This window comes from Monosiga brevicollis, genomic scaffold (genome assembly GCF_000002865.3).
Source record: "Monosiga brevicollis MX1 MONBRscaffold_25 genomic scaffold, whole genome shotgun sequence".
Classification (NCBI taxonomy): Eukaryota; class Choanoflagellata; order Craspedida; family Salpingoecidae; genus Monosiga; species Monosiga brevicollis.
The window spans coordinates 605,440-629,354 of record NW_001865062.1 but is presented as its reverse complement, the minus strand read 5'-3'; the positions used below and the strand labels follow the sequence as shown (position 1 = coordinate 629,354).

The window sequence follows — 23,915 nt, the reverse complement described above, 5'->3', positions numbered from 1 at the left end:
AGCTGCCTGAGAACCTACATCAATGCCGCATATAGTGGCTACTTTGAAGCTGTGCAAAAGGTCCGCCTCCACACCTCCCCTCCCCGTTCTGCCTGCGCATGCGTGCGCCATATCGCATTGCCAAGGGCTCCACTGTTGGGCAGACTGTGCCGCACCGTCAATGATGCGGTGCCCGCCGCTTTCAGAGGCCGACAAAGCTCACGGCCAACCCTTGCTTGCGGGTAGGCCGACTGTGCTCGCAATTTGAGACGCCTCCTAGAAAGCGGTCCTCCGACTTACTTCAATGACAAAGCCGTGTGCCCGCTGGACGATGGTCAACACGTGTGTACTAGCTAGTCCATCGCCTTTGCCCGCCATTTGTGTGTGCCAGACCTGCGCTCACTGTGTGTCCCCGTTTCTTCCAGGTTCATGAGTTTCGCTTCAGCTCCACTGCCACCGTCGAATCTGGGCTGGTTCCAGGTGCAAAGACCAATGGCGAGCGCCAGCAGGTGCGTCGATTTATCCCGCAATCGCCGACGCGACAACTCTAATCGGTGCTCATCGGCCCACCCTACGTGTTCCTCACAGATTTGGGATGAACTGGTTGCCACCCACCAGCATCGCTTGGATGAGCTTCCCGAGCTCACATCAGCCTAATCTGTCTTTGTGGATGTGTGTGTGTGTGTGTGTGTGTGTGTGTGTGTGTGTGTGTGTGTGTGTGTGTGTGTGTGTGTGTGTGTGTGTGTGTGTGTGTGCGGCACACCACTCTACAGGCGTGGGTTGCCTCGCCTTTGTATATTTCATGGGTGGCTCTTGCCTGGCTAGCTCCTGCGGAGCCCCGAGATGCGCTTTTCAAGCTTTCTAGGCTAGAGACGGATGCTTGCTTTTTCGTTTGTTTTGCGCTTTGCATGATGCTCGCAGCACAAACCCTCTTGGCCAATCTTGGCCTGCCATACTTGATCATCATGTGCCGTCAATTCAGTGCCGATGCACCAGCCACGTCCATTTGTTACAACACGGCATAGCGCGCCACACGACAGGGGCCAATACTGGTTCTGCCTCGTGGCAGTGGAGGCGCTTAGTTACTCGAATCGAGTTGGGAAGGCACCAACACAATTTTTCCCGAGGTACCCTGCTTGTGCTCAATGACCTCCACGTGCGCCTCGGGCGCTTGCTCCAATGTAAAGGCGGGGCCTATGACAGGCGTGAGCGCCCCAACTGCAAGACCTGCGTCCGCCGCCGGCGACATTGAAGATAATAATAATAAGACAGGGAAGACGTCAAGGTCGACAGTTGTCAAAAAGGAAAAAAAAAAAAAAAAAAAAAATAGGGACGAGCGACGGCGTGTGATGGCCTGCAGTAAATTGAAATGAAGACCTACCGGCATTGATGGCATGATAGGCTTCGGAAATTTCGTCGGGCGTGCCGCCCAGTACACCCACAATGTTGGCCTCAGCCAGCATAAGGGTTCGTGGGTTGATGTTGATCTCGCCGCGATTGCCCACCACGGCAATCGTGCCGTGGCGGCCGATCAACTGCAAGAAAAAAAAAAAAAAAAAAAAAAAAAAAAAAAAAAAAAAAAGCCCAAAGTCATGAACAGGGATTGTATTCCGAATCAGGAAAAGGCGAGCAGGACTGATCGCTCACGTCAAGGTCATGCTGCAAGTTGACATTGGCCAGCATTTCAACGATCAGTTTGATGCCCTTGCCGGGCGTCGCGGCCTTGATCTATGATGCCCCACACCATGCCAAAAAACAAGGGGAGGTTGTGGGCGGGGTGGGAGGGGATCAATGAGACTCGGACGGTGTCCTGGCCCACAAAAGCCCTTCACCCAACCAAACACGCACCGCGTTGAGGTAATCTGGCTCACGATGGTTGAAGACGTGATGGGCACCACTGTCACGCATGAGTTGCAAACCCTTTTCCGTGCCAGCCGTCGCCAAAACCTAACCACGTGGGCCCGGCCTGGTCATGAGCGGTGCTTGGCCCCAAAAGGAAATCAATGTGAAAAGCCCGTGAAGCTAAGGCGGGAAGGCTCGTACCTCGGCCCCGTGCATGGCAGCCAGCTGAATAGCGGCCAATCCCACGCCACCGGATCCACCGTGGATCAGCACGGCATCGCGCGGCTTGAAAGTGGCCCGCTGAATCGAGCGGGACATTGTGGTCAACCAATGGTGAGCTCTAAAACGGCAGCGAAGCAAGAATCATCAATGTAGATCCAAGCATCTCGTAATGTGCATACCTGGAACAGGGCTCGGTAGGCCGTGCGGTATGCAATGCCAATGGCCGCGCCCGCAGCAAGAGTGATACGCTCTGGCAAGGGCTGCAGCTGATCGTCGGTGCATAGCGTGTACACGGCGTAGGTGCCCGTGAGGCTACCCGTTGTGTATACGCGATCACCTGGCTTAAACTTGCTCACATCCTAACAAAACTCACAGGCCGAGATCCAGAGCCATGAATGGAGATTGGTTAGTTGGCCTGAGGCAGGTCTGAGGCAGGTCTGCGGCAGGTCGCGGTGGCTACAAATAGACAACTGGAGCTCACCTCGCCACAGGCGTGCACGACGCCGGCGCCATCTTTGCCCGGCGTAAACGGCAGCTGCGGCAGACTAGCGTACGCGCCCGCCCGCAAGTAAGTCTGAACAGGCATGTCATGAGAAAGGTGAGCCCAACAGTCGACCAAGCAGAAACGGAGTGGCATCTATCCACGCGCACCAACCTCGACCGGATTGATTCCGACTGCACCCAGCTTGACCAGAACCTGAGTACCGCGGGGATGCGGGATAGGCACCTCTGCAATCTGGAGGACCTCAGGCCCACCGAATTCGGCGACCTGCACGGCCTTCATCGTCTGGCTCGACATTGCGCGTGTGGCACTTGTGGACCAGGGCTGGCGGCAACCAATGCCTGCAACACAGGCGGCTGCGCTGTTTCCCGCAACGGGTTGAAGCAGACAGGATGCGGCCACCACAACGGCAGCGCACAAACGGCGACCCAGCGTCACTCTTCCTACTGCTGAACAAGCGGCCCACATCCGCTGCGGAACTCGATTGTCTCCCCCAGCACACACACACGTCTCGCAAAGAATCTGGCAGCAGTTCCCCAGCCGCTGGCGATGGCAGTTGGCCAATGGCAAATGGCAGTTGGCCAATGGCAAATGGCAGTTGGCAGATGGCAGAGACCGGGGTAGTCGCTGCAGGGACAGGACGAAGAGAAAAAATGACACACACACACACACAAACCCCTTTCAACTACCTGAAACCCCTTCAACCCCCCCACCCCACGGACCTGCCACTGTCCTCCCCTCCTCCTGCCTATGGAACACCATAGCACCACCCGACGACCGCCTGTGCCGAACCGCCTGACATCTCTCTCATTACTCGCGGGCACACACACACACACACACACACTCTCTCTCTCTCTCTCGTGTGTGCTGCTGCTGATGACGATCATCATCATTCAGCGTGATGGTGAGTGATGGAGTGCCTTGCACCTCGTATTAGGAGGCGGATTCATGGTTCTGATCACGTGTACTGCAGAGGAGGAGCCGCTGGTACACCCGTTGACAGTGACAGTGGCCGTGACAGTGGCCGTGGCGGTGGCGCTGCCATATCGGCCATCTCTTACGAGCATATCTGAATATTTTACATAAACCCATACATTCTCTACATAAAGTAACACAGCGTCTCTTAATGTTTCTGCGTTTTCTCTGATAGTTGGGTTATAAGCATCATACCTGCTTCCAAAATCGATAAAAGCACTCCGATTGACATGATATAAAAGAAGAGAAAATCTAACTTTTCGTGGATCGTATAATATTCACAGTCATACTTTGTGACGATGTTTTTCAGTTTATTGCAGCACCGCTCTGGATGGCGTGGTTCAATCAAGATCGGCCGGCAAGCGAGCAGCTCGCTCAGGTGACCGTCGATCTTCAGCGGCTTGGACGTGCTCTGGAACAAATCAACGGCGATGGCAGCATTGAGGATATCGTGACACTTCAACGATGCTTGGCACCGGCAGACTATCAAGGGTGCGAGACCTGACGCCGCTGAGGTTGTTTCCCCAAAATCCCCAAATGTGCCGAAGCTCGCTCACTACCCGGCTGGGATCGTTTGCCTTGCTCTGTCCCCCCGTCTGCCTCAGCAGTAGACCTCGGGGTCTCGAGTGGTGCGTTACACAGCTAGAGGATGGAGGCACTCGGGCTTTGCGAGCCATCGTGCGCTACGCGACTGAATTCGGGTCCCACTTTCCGGATGGGCACATGCCCATCCTCTGTGCTCGCAACACCAGCACAGCGCCAGCAGCGACCACGCCCCATCGCCTCGAGCTCGAACTGACCAATTGCCAGCTGACCTGTATGCTAGCTCTGATGTTTATTGCTGGTCTCCCCGAGCCCGACGCCACCGAAGCTGCCATCGGTTGCAAAATGCCCCCTCTGAACGGCCTTAGCTTTCTGCTTGCCAGCCCATGTGCCTCTGATGTGCGTCCGCGCGCTTGCAATTACCCCCGCCTCGCTCACCGAGTATGGCTCAGCCAGTGGGTGCCAACATTTACCCTAGCCTTGGCAGAGAAATCTCATTCCCAGAATGTTTGTGGTGCTGCTTGCTCGATTCGCGCAGCGGGCCAAGCTTCTGATGATATTGACATTCTTCGACAACCACCACGCGGCCCCGCCCATTGGACAACATCGCGTCTGCCGCCAACCAACCCCATCACACCTTTTGACGGAGCACGATTGGGCCCATCAAACTGCAGAGCTCGGCCAGCTGGAGGTAACAAGGTCGTCCCGCCCGTACGCTCATTCCTGCCCCCATTCAACTTTGGCCTCTTGACCGGGGCTGCATCTACAATAGGTGACCGATACGGGCTTGATTGAGGAAGATCCCACAGCCATTCAAGTCGACTTTGCCAACTGCTCGTTTGGTGGTGGCGTTTTGTGGGATGGCAATGCCCAGGAAGAGTGCCGGTGCGTCTTGCGCCCTCGCCACCCCAGTTGTGAGCCCACACCATCACCAGCACGCGCAACTGATCGTCCCCCGTCCCTGCTGAATAGACTGGCGTCCGCCGCTCTACTTTTGCCTTTCATCGCAATCTGTCCCTTCCAAGAACCAGATGAAGCCTTGCAATTTTATGGTGTTCTCACCACAGCCCACGGCATCGGGTTTGTCTTGCCAGCCCTTCTGTACTTGTATTTGGCCTGCCCATCGATTACACATGTGCATTTCAGCCAGCCTTCTCAAGCCAAACTCTCTCTGCTCAGGTTTGGCAATAACCTGCGCTTCAAGTCCCGTGCCTTGGCCCCAGCTACTCCGTCGCGCACCATTCTGGTGGCCATGGACGCGCTGGAAATTATGACGAATCGTCTTGATCAATACGCCACCACCCACCAACTTCGCGAACTACGCAAGGCCTCGGCCGCCTTTGACGTTGCTGCTGACCGACTAGTCGACCCTCAGCGACGCATCATTGCCACCGGCAACTGGGGCTGTGGTATGCCAACTGTTGTAGTCCAGGCCAATGCCTCGTATGGATTGCTGGCTCACTTACTGTATGGCCATCTCAAGCTGCTTGCGCCCGTTCGTCGACCCCAGGTATATTTGGAGGCGATCGACAACTCAAGGCTTTGCTGCAGTGGATGGCTGCCAGTGCTCTCAACTATGACCTCCGGTATGTACCGGCACCGGCCGGCTCAAATTAAACACCTGCTTGCTTCCTCAACACAAGGCCCTCATTTGCATTCTGCCAGCTACCACACTTTTGATCAGACGGAGAGTGCTTTTGGCCGCGATTTGCGCGCGCTGGCGCGACACGTCACCTTGCAGCCCACCACAGTGGCGCAACTATGGCAAGCTTTGCAGACAAGTTTGGAAACAAGCTCAAGAAACCTCCTAGCACGCATTCTCAAACATCTCCAACGAAGCGAATGAGCAGCCAACCAAACAAGTACAAGGGGGCATTCGACTTGCTTTAATCATCAATTATCAGCAGCTTCATGCTTTCAAACTGTTGCGGCCTCGATGCATCTGTCGCCCATTGTATGAACCGACCGTCGACGCAGTGGCCAAGGTTTTACTAGCACTCCAAGGGCGAGGAGGGAACAGGGACGGGACATAACAGAAGGCAGGTTCAATACTATACTTAAGAGTTAACATTGCAAAACAAAATAAAATCAAAAAAAGACAAGAAACAAAAACAAGGACGTGGATGCCCCAGTGCACCACCTGGCCTTTTACCCGAACATGTCTTTCAAAATCAGGCAAAGCATACGTGGCGACTGGATGCACACATGCCATACACATTGTCACAAGGCGCTCATCGATATCTCTGCTCCACACCATTTCCACCCCCGCCCTATTCTCATTTCTCTCAATTCTCTCACTTGTTCTCGAATTTCTCCGAGCCTGGACATCCAGCCACTGTGGTGCGCCAGGGTCCGCTTACAGAGTCCAGCCATCCGGAATCAGGTCTGCAAACGTGTTCAGCTCCGTTTCATTCACGGGAGCCGGAGGCTGCTCCGTTGCTTCGGCAGGACCGGCGCTTCCAGCCGCCGTCAAGTTTAGCCCCTGGCCGCGCGAAAGGAAGGAATAGGCTTTGCGCAAGCTTCGGCGCCCACTGGACTGCTGCTTGCGAATGGCTGGCACGAACTTGCCAAAGTTCTTCTTGAGTTGGGCCAGATGGTCACGGTAAGTGTTGTAGAGCTCTTGCTGCTCATCCGCCTTGATCTTATCAAATTGCACCACGCCTTCTTCAAGCAAATCCACCATCTGCTCAAATTCGTAACACAAACGGTCTTTGTTGCGCTTCTCCGTGCTTGAATCTCCAGTCTTCTCCTCCAAATTCAAAAAAGCACGCGCATACTCCAAAGGCCCTGCGTTCACCTATGACAAGCCCATCAATCCGTCAGCGTCACCGGCTTTCCACCTCGCTCACAAATCACAACGTCAAGCATACACCAGCCAAGCTAGCACAAACACTCTGCAACATGGTAATGCTTTTTCGTCGACAAACCTGCGTCGTGATGGTGCCGGACAATTGCATCTGCAGCAGCTTGCTATCCAATTTATCTGCGTGAATGACCGAGCGCAAGACGCGATTCTTTTCTTGCATCTCCTCGATTGCCTTTTGCAGAGGGTTGAGCTCAATCTTGCGTGAGTTTGGCTCGACAGGCAACCTAGATGCAGTCAGCACATTGTCATGAGAGCTCGCGAGCATGACTGCACGATTAGCCACACGAGAAAGAGCAGGTGAGTTGCAAATGGCTCACCGTTTGCGAATGCTGGGAAAGCTCAGTCCGCGTTCCAGAACGACCACGGTTTTGCGCAGCCATTGCTCCTTGACGTTGTCCGAGCGTGCCTTGCCCGATTTGGTGAATGGGGTGGTATACACAAACTCGCGAATTTCATGGTGCTGCTCAAAATGGGAGCGCACGACGCTCTCGTCTTCAAAGTACGGTTGAACGTGGGTGATCTGAATGTATGAGACGCCGTCTTCCAGTTGCATGTGAGACGTGTCGCGGGAGTCATCAATCACCACCAGTTTCTTGACCTTCATCTGATAGAGAGCTTCCAGCCGCGCACGAATGATCGAAAGGCCTGTCACATTTGGCTCCTTGTAAATGAACTCGCGTTGCCTCATGTGCGCAAAGTCTGCTCCCAGGAAGAGCACGCGATAGTACGTGCCCAGGGTACGCTTGTTATTTCTGTCACCAGAAGCAAACGATGTGCAGAATACACTTGTAAGCCAACAAGCTCGTGTCTTGGGAAATGCAAACCCCAGGCTTTGCCGGATTGGATGGGAACACGCAGCCTCTAAACGCGATGCTGCGCAGAATGCAGAGCAAAACATACTTGAGAAGCTCAGCCACCTTGGTGTAGCAAGTCAGCATGTCTTGCGCGGCCTTGGCAAGATCTTCGTAGCGCTTGCCATCCTCCATAATGGGCAACAAGTGGCGATAGGCCAGACTATTTCGGACAGTACCAAAGCATCAAGGATCGCGCGTGTGCTCAGGCCATCTCGTGCTGGAGCAGTCGCGACTCGAGCAGAACTGCGCTCGAGTATGTCAACACACCTGACCAATTCAAAGCGACTGGCACGCTTGAAGAGATGAATGGCCACTCGCACTTGATGGGCTACGCCTGTCCGACGTGTGTGCAAATGTCCAACACGCACACACGAGCACAAAACACGAGAGAAGCGGACATGGGTCAGAGTACTTTCAAATCACGGCTTCGGCCAGTTAAAAACGCCGTGATATACCACTGGTAAGCGCAAGCTACGCACTGGCATCGGAAAACGCAGAGATTTGCAACAAATTTTCGATCCGCGCCCCCTCCACCATGCTTTTTTCGAGCATCGTGTTTTTGGAAATGTTGACAAAGCAAGCAGCCCCATCTGGGTTCGCAAGGCAAGCCATTAATCGAGTCGGTTTCGTTGACGATCAGCCTGTGAAGCAAGCGAAATCCGTAACAAGAAGGACTGACGCACCAGAAAAGTACTTGGAGTTGCCCTTGATGACTTCGGCCGTGAGTGCGGCGCAGTGGATCACGCACATGGCTGCCTCTGACCATTGTTCCATCTTCACATGCTCCTTGGCCATGCTATAACAGTCAAAGCGCCCATCGAAAGTCAAAGCAATGTCACGAACATGAGTCGAAACACACACACACACACACACACACACACGTGTCGAGGGCTTACCGATGAAGAAAGGACACGCGCAGCTGAGGAGAACCGGCGTACGAGTCGGCAATCTTGCTCTGTTTGCAGTATCCCAACCCAAAAGTCAAGAAGTTAGCAAAGGTGTCGCGAAAATGCTGCTAATGTGCGAGTATTTTTTGAGGATCTCTCACATGATGGTCGAGGTACATCTCAGGGTCGTCTTGATGGGCCGCCATGTGGGCGGTGCTCTCCAGCACGGTATGAGCCCGCTGAAGCAGATCCTCAACGTCACGCTGAAAGTTGACTTGAGGCTGTACTTCATTAAGGGAAGATATCTTCTTGACATCCAGCAGCGCCTGCCGCAGCCAGCTGCCTGGAGTCTGCGGATTGGAAAAAAAAGAGAGCAGAGCAACAGTACAAGAGGAAGTCATGCTTGACAGCGAGGCGCCCAGGACAGAACGAGGTTCAAAGATTGCGTTGGCCGTTGAACCAAGCTTGGCGTGTGTGAACTTTGACTTACATCGGCACTCAGGCCTGAAATGGACATCATCAGCACGTGGTTCATGGTGTTGAGGCCATGCACGAGCATGACATACAACAAGACGGTGGCATGATATCGGAGCATTTGCAAATTGCTGTTGCAGTTGATCAAAATCTACGACCGAGACCCGAAGATAGTCACAGCACGTATAAGGTTGCCATCCCTCTCAAGTGCACAAAAACAAGAGGTCTTCCATTGCATATATATATTTTTTATTTCGTGTGTGTGTATGTGTTTTCCCCCTAATCCCACCTCGCGTGCGATGCGGCACGGGGCAGAGTTGAAAACAAACCTGGTCGCACAGCTTTTGACAGTAGGACAGGCTCGAGTTGAAGACGGTGCGCTTGTAGTAAGTGATTACACGCACAATAAGCGAGAAGAGCGAGGGCACCAGACGATCTGGCGGATTCAGCATGAGCATGCGAAGCAAAAGCCCGAAAGCACGTGAAAAATTCTCGTTGATCCCGCCGCTCGCAGACATGGCGCGTTCATAACCAAAGATGATTTCCAGCAGCTCAATAACGACAAACATGCTCTCAGCAGCCAAGTGCGCCTGAAGCATGACTCGCTCCTCCATCTCAGCGGTTGTCAGACGGCCCGGCATGGTACTTTGGCGCTGCAAGGGAGTGGGCGTGCTGTCGCGATTGCTCGCTGGCGTTGGGGCGCGCTCGCCAAGGTTGAAGCTGGTGCGCGAGGCGGTGGAGAGCAATTTGGATGCACGGCTCACGGACATGGAGCCGCCGGGTAGTGTGGAAAATCGTGCAGCATCGTGTGAATATAGATCCGCTAAAGAGCGCACGGCTTGCTGGCTGCGCGATGCAAGCATGGTGTTGACCGTCTCCTTCCGCCCCCGATACTGAAACACATCCAGGGCATACTCGAGCACCACCAGCAAATCTGCTGGTACACCATCCTCGCGCCAATGCCGCTGTAAAACGCGGTGGTTAAAGTTTTTGAGAATCCAAAGGAAACACGCAAAAATATCTTGCTTCTCGCGAGGCTCAAAGGCCTGGCTTGGATCAACATCTGGCCGCAAGCGTGATCGCATCGTCAACACCATCACGACAAAGGGAAAGTATAGCGAAGCAACGCGTGACTTGTGAGCCGGGGTCTTGAAGCGAGGGTCAGTGTCATGGCTGGCCAACAGGTTGCGAAAACAAGCGAGAGCTTCGCCTCGTAAAAACTTGTTGTTGCCCTGAAGTGCCTTCTCAACATGGGACATGATGCAGTAGGCAAGAAAGTGCCGTTGGCGAAAGTCATCCGTAAGCGGAGTCAGTGCCTGGTCCATCTCTGATTTGACAAAAGGAAGATTGAGTGCGACGTAGTGTTCGTAGCCGCAGATGATGCGCAGGTACTCAAATTTGCACTGAGCCTAAAAGCACGGACACGAAAGCAGCAGTGAGGCAGGCAGATCATGGGCATATGAAATGAGGGCTGAAAAACCATCTGGCTCACTTATCTCTTCCTCTTCGCAAGACTGGTCAACCACCCACCAAACGTCCCGAGGGATCTTGACACTCATCGATGTGATTGAGATAGGCTTGAATCAGCTTGAAGCAAGGCCCGCGATCCGCCGTTGATAGAAGGTTCGTGACGAAAAGGGCCAGACTGACATTCATGCGCATGGCCTGCGCCGGATGTTCACTGGCTAGCTCGACCAAAGCATTTGTGACCAATAGGTAGAGTCGATGGCAATCTTCGTAGAATCCCTGCATAGGGTTGAGCAGTCCGGCAAACGGGATGAGCCACAACATGCACATGAAAAGACACTCTCACACACTCACACACACTCACTCACACACACACACTCACACACAACATGAAAAGACATGGAAAAGGGCGGGGCAGAGAAAGAGAGAGAATGAAAGGGGAGTGTGTGTGGGGAGGGAAATTTAGGAAAAAAAATAAAAAAGGAAAGGAAAGGAAAGGAAGGCAACAGCAAGCTGCTTGCCGACTGTAATCGTACCGCCTCAAAGCGCTGCGAGCGTGGGGTGCCCACTTCGCAGTTAAGGGCCACGCTTTTGGCAATCAAACGAAAGAAGAACCAAACGTGACGGTAAAAGCGGTCTTCCACGCCGTTATCGACGCTCTTGAGAAAGTATATGAGATATTTGATCAGCTGCTCGTGCACCGTGTGCTTCTCTCCCTTGATGGCAAACACATGCTCAACGTAGCTAGCGAGAACCTGATTTTTGTGCTCGTTGGAGGGAAGGGGTGTGTGCATGTCCGTGTGAAATTTGTCCACCAGTATCACAAGCGTGCGTACCGCCTCACGAGGCACCGTCTCATCGCTAGAGCCATGCACAAGCAGGCTGAGCAGCTGGTTGAAGATGACAGGTTGAAAGCGGAAGAGAGCCTCATCTCCAGCCCCAACCAGGGCCTGCGTGGCCGCCTTGAGCTTCAAGTCCGTCTGGATGAGGGCAGTGCGAACCACTTGTTCGGCGCATTCAAAGAATTGACTCAAAATGCGATCGGCAGTGCTGATGGTCGATACCAGGCGCGTAGCCACGGAAAACTGAGGTGTAGTAGGGTCCAGAAACTTGACGTTCTGAGCGGACGAAGCATCAATGGACATGCCGCTGGTGGCATAGTGTGGCGGGAGTATCTTTTGATTGGGGTACTGCGTGTTGGCCGAGGCCACAAAGAGGTCTTGCTGATTATTGAAAAGGCGAGCAGACGGCGAGAGGGGTAGGAAGGCATACCCCAGCGCCTGCGTGGCTTTGCGTCGCCGAGAGCGGACAGCCACGTGACTGAACGTGAAAAGCACATGTTGGAGGGTCGTGATGTGGGGAGGCAGTTGTATTTTGATCTCGCCCGTGAAAACTGGAGCTTTGTTGTGCCAGAGGACGGGTGTCCGACCCTCGGTCGTGAAGTTGGACTCGAGGTGGCGCCCAAAGACGCAAGGCGTGCCCGTGGTGCCCGAATCCAAGCCGTTGGCATCCGTTTCCATGAGTTGCACGGTGCAAAGAATGTTTTGCCCCTTGCTCTTGACGTCCAGCTTGCGCGTACTAAGATTGATGCTGACCGGGTATACATACAGGATGTTGATGCAGTCCAAGTGGGGTGCTTGTACCGGAGTGTAAGAAAATGTCATGACCTCACGACGCGGGGGTACTGTTTGCTCGTGGTTGAAGGGCTTGACATGATGCAAGCTTGGCGTGACCGTTGGCATGTCCGAGGTGGCTTCGAGACTATTCACGCTGGCCTCGAAGGCACCGGGTAACTCCGTCCATCGGAGCTTGCTTCGCGCGCTGCGCATAATGGCCTTATCCTCATACTCGGTCACCGCACGTCGCATGCCGTGTGCGGTCATGGTGTCCGTGTCATATCGAAAGAGAGGACTAAAAGCCGAGGCCTCGTCCAGATCACCGTTAGCTTTGAACACAGGGCGGCAGGCCCATGCCATGGGCATGCGAGCCTCGGGCTGCTTTTGCAGTGCCTCGGCGGCTGCTTGAGCGTAGCGATCCGCATTTTGCTTCTGCAACGAGCGATGGCACGGTGATCGCATGCACAAGAGCGCGTGAATGCATGGGCCAAACATTTGTGAAAAGAAGCTTTTGGGTTCGTCTCATTAGGTGGGGGCGTGGGCGATACCTTTGTATAGGCAACGACCGGATTCTCAGCTTGCAGCGCTGTTTCAATGGTCAAGACGAGAAAGACGCGTTTTGCAGATTGGTGTACGCTAAAGACCGCTTGGCGGGCTTGGTTTTCCAGACTGGTCTTGCTCAGATCCAAGTGGCAGTAGCCCTGGAAAGCAGAGGTGGACACAATAGATCATGATTTGTGCCAAACACACGCACGCACGCACACACACACACACACACACACACACACACACACATTCCCCTCAAAGGCGCCAAGAAAGAGTGAAGCAGGGGCCCGTTGCATGTGATATCACCGGGTCAGCAGGGGGGCTGGAGGACGATGGTTGGCGTACTGACCATGGTGCTTTTATTGAGCTGAAACCAGAAACGTTCGCTGAGGAGGCCGTCCCCGTCGTCATGGTCGTCCAGATTCACAAGATACAAGGCGCAAAAGTAAGGCTCCGGCTATCGAATTCATGCAAGACAAGCAGGGCGGCAAGTTGAATAAACGTTGTCAGCACGATTTACGCTGATGCTCTGCCTCGAACCATGAAACCCTAAGAGAATTGACCAGCCAAGAGTACATGATGCCCAGAGTGCGCAAGCATACGTTGGTGGTGGCTCCTCCGACAGTGACGGCCAGGTCAAAATGTAATGAGTTGCAGGTCACCACAAAGCGTCGACCGAAATTTTCTTTCATAAACGGCACCGCTTCTGGACTAGTGGTCGCCGCCTCGGCATCGGCACCTGCTCGGTCGACGCCATGGCCATACAGCGGGACGGAGAAGATGAAAGAAAAAAAGAACGGTGATGAGTGCTGATAGAAGTTCATTCGCTTCTGTGACAAAAAGGCACGGTCCAGCATGGCGGAAGGGCGGGGCGCACACGCACGATGATACACGGCCATTAGATCACTGCGAGCTTCGTCGCATTTCTTCGAAGTCGTGGCTGAGAACAGTGTGCCATCCAGCGTGCGCATGGCTCGCTTCAAAACCTCAGCCAACGGCCTGTCGGACGTTGGCGTGCAAAATGGCGCAAACATGCACATGAGTTTGCCGCCGTGTTCCTCAACAACGATGCTTGGGCCACATGGCTGAGTCAACGTTGGGGTGCAGCTCAAGACCACACATACATTTTGGTTTGCTGCAATGGTTTGGGTTTGTCTGTGGACTCGGCCTTGATGACATCAATGCGTCGCCACTCGGCAAGCTGTAAAATGCGCTCAGGTTGACAAGGATTAGAATATGCACCGGCACTCAAACAAAAAAAAACCGGCATGGAGAGCACGGCCTCTGGCAAGGGCCATGAACGAAACACACTTCCAAACGCGTACGTACCTTTTGTGACATGGTGTCAAACCAGTGCTGACAGGCATCGGCATTTTCCAGGTGGAAGAGATAAGCCCAGTTGGCTGTTTGCACGCGAAATCCGGTGTCGCCCTCCATCTAGAATAGATGAGAGCGCATCCGTGTTGAGATGTGCTGGATGTAAGATGCCAAGTCGCGCCATGCTTCAAAGCAGGAGCCCGCCTGGGAGAAAAACATACGCTCAAAGTGTCAGGATCGGCCAGAGGCACGGTATCAGAGCTGCCTGTAAGCTGCTCGCTTTTGAAAACCTCAAGGACAGGTGGTCCTTGTTTGGTCTGGTAGCGGAAAACGAGATATCGTTTCCGCACTTTGGTTTGAATCAGGTTGGCGGCCGAGTCCTAAGAATCAGTGCATGAAGATGCAATCAGGAAAAAGCGCCAACAGGAGACGAGCGCCAGGATCTGTGTGATTGAGACAATGCGAAGCAATCGCGATCTGAGTGGCTTGCCTTTTTGGAAGATAAGAGCTTGGGGGCGGGGCTGAGGGGTGAGACGGGATCATCAGAGACGCTTGGGGTGGTTTTGAGGCAGCTGCACCAGGCACGAAGGATGGGGTCGGTGCCAAAGACGCGCGAGGACTGAATGGATTCTGCCAGTTCACCCTAGACACCGTTGCATTGTTTGGTCAGATTGCAATTTGTAGTGGACATGCCCATATTTTGATGGATGGTTTTGAGTCGGGAGTTGGAGTTGGAGTTGGTTGGTGTGAGGCCCGGGTAGGGAAGAAGCAGACTCACCAGGCCTTGCGCTTGAGTGTCATCGAGGTCCACTTCGGAAATGAGCTGAGGAAGCGGCTCCGAGATACTGGCCGAGGGCGATCAGCCGTGCGGTGGTATGGTAAGCTTGCAGAGTATTGTATAAACACTGAGGCGATGGGTAACGAAGGATTGCGTGGGGGTTTCTTACCGGTGAACAGATTCGCTGGTGCCTTGAGATTTGGTGCGACTGGTCGGCCGAACGACGTGCCATTTGGAGGCGTAAAATGCCAGACATTGGCGGGCAAAGAGATCCCGGACCGCGGCAATGGCCTTTTCGTTGAGAGGCGGTTCTTCTGTCCGGCGCTGACGAGGAATGCGGACAAGTTGGAAGTCGTTTTCAGTGGCCGTGATGAGATCGGCAAGAAGGGCTTCCTCACGCAGCCGGGATAGAAGCTGAAGAAGAATATCTTCAAAGGGAGGAGCATTTACACGCTCGGCGAGCTCCGCATCTTCGTGAATTGTGATGGCAGCAAAGCTGCGGGTACGCAGGCGAGAAGGGCGACGATTGCCGAGGTCTCGAGAGGTGGATGCGGTACGGCGGCGTTCCACGTGCGCAAGTGCGTTGCTGGCATTGCCGTTGACGCTGGCTGCGCTGTTGGGTGTGGTCGGAGGACTGATGGTGTCAGGCTCGTTGGAGGTGTGCGAGTGGGTGGGGCGCTCACTCAAGGTCAGGGTGCTGCGGCGGTGAACGAGTTCGACGTCAGGCTCACTAAAGTCCAGGATGCTGGCTGCAGCAGATGTGGGGGCACCACTGCTCCGACTCTGTCCCTGGCTGCTTGAATGGTTGCGTGACGCCGCCTCTGTAGCACTGTTTTGGCTGGCTGCGCTCTTGCCGCGGCGGGTTTTGGTCTCTTGTCTCCTGTTATTGTCGCGCTTGCCAGAGGGGGAGTTGGTGTTTGGACCTGATCGGTCGGTACCGTTGCGCAAAAGAATGGGAGGCTCTGTTTCGGAGGAGTCTTGTAGCGAATTGGAAAGGCTGAGGTGGCGCCGGAGCGCGGCGTGTTTGCGCACGGTGGCCTTGTGCGGGCCGGTGCCATTGCCTGGACTGGCCATGCTGCCGATCCCGAGCACAAACAAAAACTCAAGAGTGGGGTGGAGGAAGCGAAATGCAGGCCTGATCCGGCAGGTTACTGCAAGGCCGTTCCCACAACGAAACAATCATCCATTCAAACGATCCTGGTGGTGCTGGCTTAACGCTGAGGGTGGGCCACACACAAAGCCAAGAAAAAAAAAAAAGAGGAGCCAGATGGGTAAAAGCCAGGCTCAGAGCCTGGGGGCTGATCGCCGCGGCTGTGACGTGAAGGCAGACACGGCGACGCTAGAACAAGGCAGCAAGCTGCCTGAAACACCAGCAAGAATGGAAGTGAGGGTATTCGAAGCGGCGAGCCCGCGAGTGACGTTGAGTTGCACCTGAGGAATGATTGCCAAATCGCTGTCTGCCTCTTCTTCCTCCCTCTCGTCATTGCATTCACCCTCACCCACTGCCAACCCCTCCCACAACCAACCGAGCCACCACCTTGCCACCTGCCACAACCAAACAAGCACACGCCAAAGACACCCTCACACGCATCCCACACGCATCCCACACGCATCACGTACCCGCCGCCGTCCGTCCGTCCCCGGTCCCCGGTCCCCGGTCCCCGGTCTCGGTCCCGGTCTCGGTCTCGGTCGATGTGTCCAGTGTGCACCGCCCTAATACTAAAACATAAAAGTACCCTCTTTTTTTGAAACGGGGAGTCTTGAGAGCTCTCTCTCTTGAGCTCTCACTCTCTCTCTTTTGAGCTCTCACTCTCTCTCTCTCTTGAGCTCTCTTGAGCTCTCTCTCTCTCTCCTCTCTCTCTCTCTCTCTACTTAACAACCCTCTCCAAACTGCCACACATACCACAATCTCAACACCATCTCCGTAAAATAAATCAAAACTTGTGATTTTGTTTGGCAACGAGTTTTTTCTCTCTCTCTCTCTCTCTGCGCGGCGACATCATCTGAGACGACGGAGGCGGGAGAAACGGCAGCCGGAGGGAGAACGGGCGGATGGGTATGCTACAGGCGGGGGGCAGCGAACATAGAACATAGAGAGTTTGATGGTCAAGGTGTTTGGAACCTGGACGCCAGTGAATGGTTGAGGACTTCTGGTCAAGACCTTTCTTACCAGCTCCGCCTGTCCTCGCTGCTCTCTCGGTCTCGACACCATGAGGTTGGTGCATCGGCTGGCAGCTTTGGCAGCGGCGCAATGCCTTGACATGCGCCGCTTCTGCCATGCCTGCCTCTACCATGCCTCGCTGTCATGTCTGTGTTTATTTGATTTCTGCTTCTTTTTTTTTCCACCGACCTTGGGCTGTCGATACGCCAGCTCGGCCTCCCTGCACACACACACACACACACACAACACGCCCTCATTGGTCCTGCGGTGCGGTACATCAAACTTGACTGCTGCCATGTCTGCTGCTTGCCGATTCCCCGTGTTCAGTTTGACGGCTGTTGTGCTCGTGCCCTGGCCCTTGGACCACTGTTATTGCCCCAACTTTTGTTTGGGGTCTTGGTCTCCCTTGTCCATCATCACCTCCGCCTTCTTCTCCTCACTCCTCCCTTCCCCCTTCCGACCTCTGCCTCTGCCTCTGCCTCTGCCCATGACCTGCCTCATTTACCCATGCGTTTTTGCGGACCGCCTGGCGCACTGCTTCTCCAGGGATCAACCGGCCCCACCAAAAAAACTGCCCAAAGCCCATTATCGCGGACGCCGCCCCGTCCAGCGACCAACGCCTGTCGAGTTGGGCACTGGGCTGGATACACCGGGCTCTGGAGCTGCTTCCGCCGCCACCTCTCATCGTGCCCCTGCAACCTCCGTTTTTGCCGCCAGCTTTGAGGTTCATCTCGCGCACGTGCCCGCCCCCGCCCCTTCTCACGAGACCGGACGGGTCATAGCCCTCACAGCGCACATTGCCTCAACGCCGTGATGGAACTCAGCAACACCGCAAAGATGCACAGCCTGATCGCAAGCTCGAGGCCAAGCTTGAAGCCAAGAACCGGGCCCGCCTTGCCCGACTAGCCGCTGCCGCGGAAGGCAACCCTTCCGGCCGGTCCGCCACTGATCGTCCTTCCACTCGTGGCCTGAAAGTGCCTCCTCTCGTGGAATGGTCGGAAAAGCGCGCCGACGAACGTCGCCAACGCGCTGACAAGCGTGCCCGACGGAAAAAGGTTTGCATACGCCTCGCATTCGTTCTCCAAACCCCACCTCACGGACCTCCTGCCGGCAGCCATGCCCGTGCAAAACTTTTTACAAATCAAAAAAAAGGGGGGCCAGGCAGCAAATGGCACCTTACCTTTCTTGATTGATCTTGCACAGATGGAAGAGCGTATTCGCTTACAAATCGAAATCGATCGTCTTCAAGAGGCCGCACGCCATCCCCCGCCTCGACAAAACGGAGTCGAGCCCACCCCGGAAGCAGTCGAGGCACGCTCAGCCACCATTCTCGCCCGCGAAATGCAGATTCGCCAGCAGCTCGAGCGCCTGCAACACGCCGGCCTCGATCAGACCCTCGTGGCCGGTGCCCATGCCGCCCTTGACAACCTCCACCAACCCATCGAGCACATTCGTAAGGCCACTTGGCTGGCCCAAGCGGCAGTCCTTGACCAAAAGATTGCCCGGCGGCAAGGTCCAAACGGCAGCCTCCGCGAAAGCCTCGATGATTCCGCTTACGAGCCCGATACCAACCAAGACCTTGCTCAGTCAGGCCTTGCTCCGCCCAGTGCTGACGAAGATGACAACAGCGCCTTTGCCTCTGATACACATGGCAATGTTGAGCGCTTCCAGGACCCACAACTGCTGCGCGCACCAAGTACCAGTGATGACGCAGATAGCGGCGCTGATGCCCAGGCGACCAACCCTATGGTCCCGCCCGAATTGGCTCTTGATTTGAACCTGGATGATATCGCCGCGCGCGTCCGGCGGGACTCCGCTGCCAGTTCGCTGATCACCCACGCCCAATCCTCTGCAGGCAGTGACACCTCAGCAATGCACCCAGCCTCGCCCAAACCCACATTTTTTCAGAATGACCTGGTGGCCCTGGCTGCGGCCACCCTGGCCCACGCTTCCACATCCAAAGCCCCTGACCCCGAACTTGAAACTGCGCCCCTGTCCCCTAAACCGCCCCCTGCCGCCGCTGATGCCCATAGCCCTTACCGCGCCGTTGCTGCCCGCGGCCGGCGCTACGCCCCCGCTGCACCGTCAGTCCCCACTGAGACCGAAGAATCCCAGGCGAAAAATGACGCCAGCCACGCTGTGCTGGAAACCCCAGCCACCTTGTCTCCACGGCCGCCGCATGCACCTGCCCCCCGGCCCTCTGTGCAGATGACGGCAAAAGACCCCACACCTTCAACGCTAACTGCCGATGCTTCGGCTTTGATCCGCATCCTGCCCGCCATGCTGTCCAACCAATTTTCTGCGCGCCGCGCAACGGAACCTTGGATGTCTTCGGCAGGCGCACAGCGTAGCCCACAGGCACTGTCTGTCCCTCTCCCAACTCCGCTTCAACGACCATCATCCGTTTCTGGTGCCTATGCCGATATCGCGATGCTGGAGGGATCCCGTTTCATGCTCTCTCGGCGCCAGACTATGGCGGCCCTGCAAATCGCGATGGAGGGCCCTCACGTGGCGGTGCGCACGCTCTCCTCCTCGGCTCCAGCCAGTGCGTTGGCCTCACGGCGCGGTAGTCTAGTGCATGTTCCTCCAGAAGCCGGGTCTGCACATGGCTGGCGCTCTGCCAGCTTGACGATGGATAGCGCCATAGCCTCGCTCGCTCTCAGCCCGCGCCCTCAGACCACTGTCGGTCCTACCCCAGAAATCACGCCCCTTGCTGCTGTCAATGAAGCTGCTGTCAATGAAGCTGCTGTCAATGAAGCTGCTGTCCCGCTCGCCACCTCGGCTCTTGCAGATGAGGACGAAGGGGCGGCGGCGTACGCACACTTGAGTCACACTTTCCCCTCGCTCATCAGTCACATGGTGTGGATCGCTTCTCCGACTCTGGCGAACACTCTGTCACCATCACTGCCATTTTTGGAAGGCGACAGCCATACATCACCACAAGCGCTCAGCATGCTCCAAACCCATCCAGTCACCATGCTGGCCGGACCCAGTGACGACGACCTCACTTCAAACGACAAGACGCTCTCATCCATGTCCTATGAGCCAGCGACTGAGGATGGTGCCCCAGCGCTTGCCGCGCTTGCCGGTGCCAGTGAAAGTGATCCTCTCGACGACTCGCAGGCACCACCATCCATGACCCTCACCACCCCAATGCAGTGGGACGCCAGCGGTCAAGAGGAGGCTCTGCCCCATGCACTCATGGCCGAGCTGACTACGAGCGATGTGCTTTTGGGCACCACGGACCAGGAAGACATCACTGGTTGGCTTGCTATGCAGTCCCCCTTGCATGAGCGCCGGGGTGTCTTGAATGCTGTCCCCTCAGGGCTTACCGGAGCCAATGACGGCGACATGACCACTCAACCTGAGCCCCACCCTTGGCATAACACACAATTGCGCCTGCCCGGGCCACGTCAGAGTGCTTGGGACATTGCTCTGGGAAGCGAATTGCCGACTCCAGAAATTACACAAGCTCATTTTAGTTTAGGAGGCACGCACGATGTTACCGTCCCGCTTTGGAACGCCTCGCGTAGCAGCGCTGCTAGCCAGCATCGCCGCTCGCTTGTAGGCCCGCCTCCTGAAAAACACTCAGGGCTGACGGCCGAGGCATCGCCAGTAGCAGAATCAGTCTTTATGAAAGCAAATGATCGGACGTTGCCAGCTGAGCTAGCGCAGCTGCCCAAGGAGATTTCACCAGCCGACGCCCCATCAGAAGAAAATCAACAGCAGGTTGATGAGCTGCCGGAGACCCAAAGGGCAATGGAAAAACCACTCACTGATGAAGCGTGTCAAGCTCAACGAGAAAGTGAGGCGCAATCTGCACTGGAACCTCAGACTGAGCAGGTGCCGCAAGTTGAGGCTGAGTCTGAGCTTCAGGAGTCTGATGCAGCTGAGTCTGAACCTCAGGATCGGATTCAGGAGACCCCGACTGAGGCTGAACTTCAGGATGAGCCCAAGGAAACGCCAATTGAGGCGGAGCCTCAAGAGACACCAGCTGAGACTGGGCTTCAGGCAGCTGAGACTGAGCCTCAAGAGACACCGGCCGAACTTCAGGTTGTGCCTCAAGAGACACCAGCTGAGTCTGAGCTTCTGGAGTCTGATGCAGCTGAGACTGAGCCCCAGGAGCCACCAGTTAAGATTCAATATCAGGAGCCAACAACTGAACCTCAAAAGACACCAGCTGAGGCTGAACTTCAGGCTGAATCTCAAGAGACACCAGCTGAGGCTGAACTTCAGGCTGAGCCTCAAGAGACACCGACTGAGACTGAGCTTCAGGCAGCTGAGTCTGAGCCTCAAGAGACACCAGCTGAGGCTGAGCTTCAGGCTGAATCTCAAGAGACAGGAGCTGAGACTGAGCCTCAGGCAGCTGAGACTGAGCCTCAAGAGACACCAACTGAGCCTGAGCTTCAGGTTGAGCCTCAAGAGACACCAGCTGAGGAAGAGCTCCAGGAGTCTGATGCAGCTGAGTCTGAGCCCCAAAAGACACCAGCTGAGACTGAGCCTCAGGTTGAGCCTCAAGAGACACCAGCTGAGGAAGAGCTCCAGGAGTCTGATACAGCTGAGTCTGAGCCCCAAAAGACACCAGCTGAGGAAGAGCTCCAGGAGTCTGATGCAGCTGAGTCTGAGCCCCAAAAGACACCAGCTGAGACTGAGCCTCAGGTTGAGCCTCAAGAGACACCAGCTGAGGAAGAGCTCCAGGAGTCTGATGCAGCTGAGTCTGAGCCCCAAAAGACACCAGCTGAGACTGAGCCTCAGGTTGAGCCCCAAAAGACACCAGCTGAGGAAGAGCTCCAGGAGTCTGATGCAGCTGAGTCTGAGCCCCAAAAGACACCAGCTGAGACTGAGCCTCAGGTTGAGCCTCAAGAGACACCAGCTGAGGAAGAGCTCCAGGAGTCTGATGCAGCTGAGTCTGAGCCCCAAAAGACACCAGCTGAGACTGAGCCTCAGGCAGCTGAGACTGAGCCTCAAGAGACACCAACTGAGCCTGAGCTTCAGGTTGAGCCTCAAGAGACACCAGCTGAGGAAGAGCTCCAGGAGTCTGATGCAGCTCAGGTTGAGCCTCAAGAGACACCAGCCGAGTCTGAGCTTCAGGCAGCTGAGACTGAGCCTCAAGAGACACCGGCTGAGCCTGAGCTTCAGGAGTCTGATGCAGCTGAGGCTGAGCCCCAAGAGACACTAGCCGAGTCTGAGCCCCAGGATGAGCCGCGTCAAGAGACACCAGCTGAGACTGATCCCGAGCCCCAGGAGCCAACAGCTGAAGCGGAGCCTCAGAATGAGCCCCAGGAGTCAACAGCTCACGAACCCCAGGAGGCTTTAGCTGAGACTGAGCCCTAGGATGGGACTGAGCAGCAAGCACAAGAGCCACAGGTTCACGCTCATGCATTGCTTACTGTGTGTCTGGGCCTGAAGAGGCTGTTGTGATTCGAGACACTGGCTCTTTTTTTCTGCTGGTGATTGAGGTCCCTGGATGACGTTATGAGACTTTTGCCGCGTAAATGTTTGATTCGGACCATGCTTGACATGGTAATGCTAACCCTCCATTCTATCTTTCTCATCTCTTTTTTTTTTTTTTTATTAATTTTGACCAGACGCAAGTGACAGATCAGAAATTGAACTAATATGACTGATGCTACACGGCACAAGATACATAAGAGGAGCCACACAGTTTAGGACGTGTCTGCGTCAAAAGGAACGAGTACTCCAGAAAACATGCAAAGGCGCAGGACAGCAAGTTTGTCAAGAGGGCCAATTTTGGACAATTTGGCGTTGCGCCGGTTGATTTACTTTTGGCTTTTAAACTTTGTCATCTATCATGTCGTGCCAAAAAAAAAAAAATAATAAAGCAAACTTTAACCACCAAGGTACACGGCAACGAGAACATCCTTGTGCTTTTGAAGTGGGAGTGGTAGGTTCCAGGCGCATGCTGTTCGCTTACCATGAAAATGCCAGGAAGTTGACTTTGGGCCAAACCTTGACGCCATGATTTCAAAAAAGCAAGGATGTAAGCACGAGGCATATGGCACGAGGTTAGGGGTGAGATTGGGACGGAAGCTGGACACTGTGGTGCGACTGGACAGGAGCAGGCTGCAGGTCCGAACGGTGCATACTTTGATGTCTGCCAGCGAGCCATGTATTGATCGTTATCGGGTGGCCGCTCCTGAGTCAAGGAAAGCAGAGGAAAGATGACGCTCTGCCAGCCGATTATGGCCCATCTCAAGGCAAGCCTTCTTTTCTAAACTTGCTGTTCTTTGAATCTGAAAACCGACCTTGAGAGCGCAGGAACTTAGCATGCTCAGGATGGAGAGACACAGTGAGTTGACGGTCAAAGCCGGTGACCTGAAGGCGTGCGACAACAGCAATTTGGTTTAGGTTGGCGACCAGCGCCGCGAAGGGAAGAGGGGGAAGGGCGCGGAACCTTTTGTGTTCAACAAAGCAGCACCGGCCTAACCATTCTTTGTCAAGGACACTGAGACAAATGTGACCATTTCTACCCAATCATGATGCCAAGTCAGTATATGGGGCAGGGGGGCAAGACAGGGGCTTGTGCAAACGGTTCTCAGCCTTGGCACAATCCATACTCGTAGATATGCGGGTGAACTGGCGCATTCCCGACGAAAAACTATCGGCCATCAGGTCATGCACGGTCAGAAAAGGCGGAGAGAAGTGTCATTTTCCAGTGTTTGTTGTCTCGATCGTATTTCTCCCTCCTCTTCTTCTTCTTCTTCTTCTTCTTCTGCTTCTTTACGAGCAAAGAGCAAAGGCTGCTCAGCTCAGGAAGAAGAAGACCACAGTGGGGGGGGGGGGGGGGGGGGGGGGGGCCCCAAAAAAGGGCCCCAAAACCCCCAAAAAAGGAAAATTTTCGGGGTTTTAAAAGGGGAGGGGGGGG

The 23,915-nt window shown here is 55.0% G+C and overlaps 4 protein-coding genes across 4 annotated transcripts; 2 read left to right on the top strand and 2 right to left on the bottom strand.

The window, feature by feature from the left end:
- Positions 1-1,057: 1,057 nt before the first annotated feature.
- On the bottom strand, positions 1,058-2,827 carry MONBRDRAFT_28381 (uncharacterized protein; the record flags this gene model as incomplete). Its single annotated transcript, XM_001748733.1, has 8 exons — positions 1,058-1,206; positions 1,361-1,514; positions 1,627-1,707; positions 1,828-1,926; positions 2,023-2,121; positions 2,223-2,402; positions 2,525-2,617; positions 2,699-2,827. 8 exons carry the CDS (start codon positions 2,825-2,827, stop codon positions 1,058-1,060), a joined length of 984 nt encoding a protein of 327 aa, XP_001748785.1.
- Positions 2,828-4,057: 1,230 nt separating this feature from the next.
- MONBRDRAFT_33864 (uncharacterized protein) lies at positions 4,058-5,968 on the top strand (the record flags this gene model as incomplete). The annotated part of the gene is made up of 7 exons (XM_001748805.1): positions 4,058-4,462; positions 4,602-4,754; positions 4,836-4,948; positions 5,036-5,143; positions 5,243-5,472; positions 5,574-5,649; positions 5,729-5,968. 7 exons carry the CDS (start codon positions 4,058-4,060, stop codon positions 5,907-5,909), a joined length of 1,266 nt encoding a protein of 421 aa, XP_001748857.1. The 3' UTR covers positions 5,910-5,968.
- Positions 5,969-6,419: 451 nt separating this feature from the next.
- On the bottom strand, positions 6,420-15,942 carry MONBRDRAFT_28379 (uncharacterized protein; the record flags this gene model as incomplete). Its single annotated transcript, XM_001748732.1, has 22 exons — positions 6,420-6,860; positions 6,991-7,153; positions 7,247-7,681; positions 7,830-7,943; positions 8,051-8,117; positions 8,263-8,373; positions 8,467-8,579; positions 8,680-8,738; positions 8,832-9,020; positions 9,161-9,295; positions 9,474-10,553; positions 10,675-10,890; positions 11,148-12,659; positions 12,776-12,928; positions 13,123-13,230; positions 13,376-13,512; positions 13,657-13,772; positions 13,898-13,974; positions 14,103-14,210; positions 14,312-14,470; positions 14,740-14,935; positions 15,038-15,942. The coding sequence occupies 22 exons, from the start codon at positions 15,940-15,942 to the stop codon at positions 6,420-6,422; spliced, it is 6,594 nt and encodes a 2,197-aa protein (XP_001748784.1).
- A 2,203-nt stretch (positions 15,943-18,145) lies between these two features.
- On the top strand, positions 18,146-22,363 carry MONBRDRAFT_11026 (uncharacterized protein; the record flags this gene model as incomplete). Its single annotated transcript, XM_001748804.1, has 1 exon — positions 18,146-22,363. One exon carries the CDS (start codon positions 18,146-18,148, stop codon positions 22,361-22,363), a length of 4,218 nt encoding a protein of 1,405 aa, XP_001748856.1.
- Between the last annotated feature and the right edge of the window lie 1,552 nt (positions 22,364-23,915).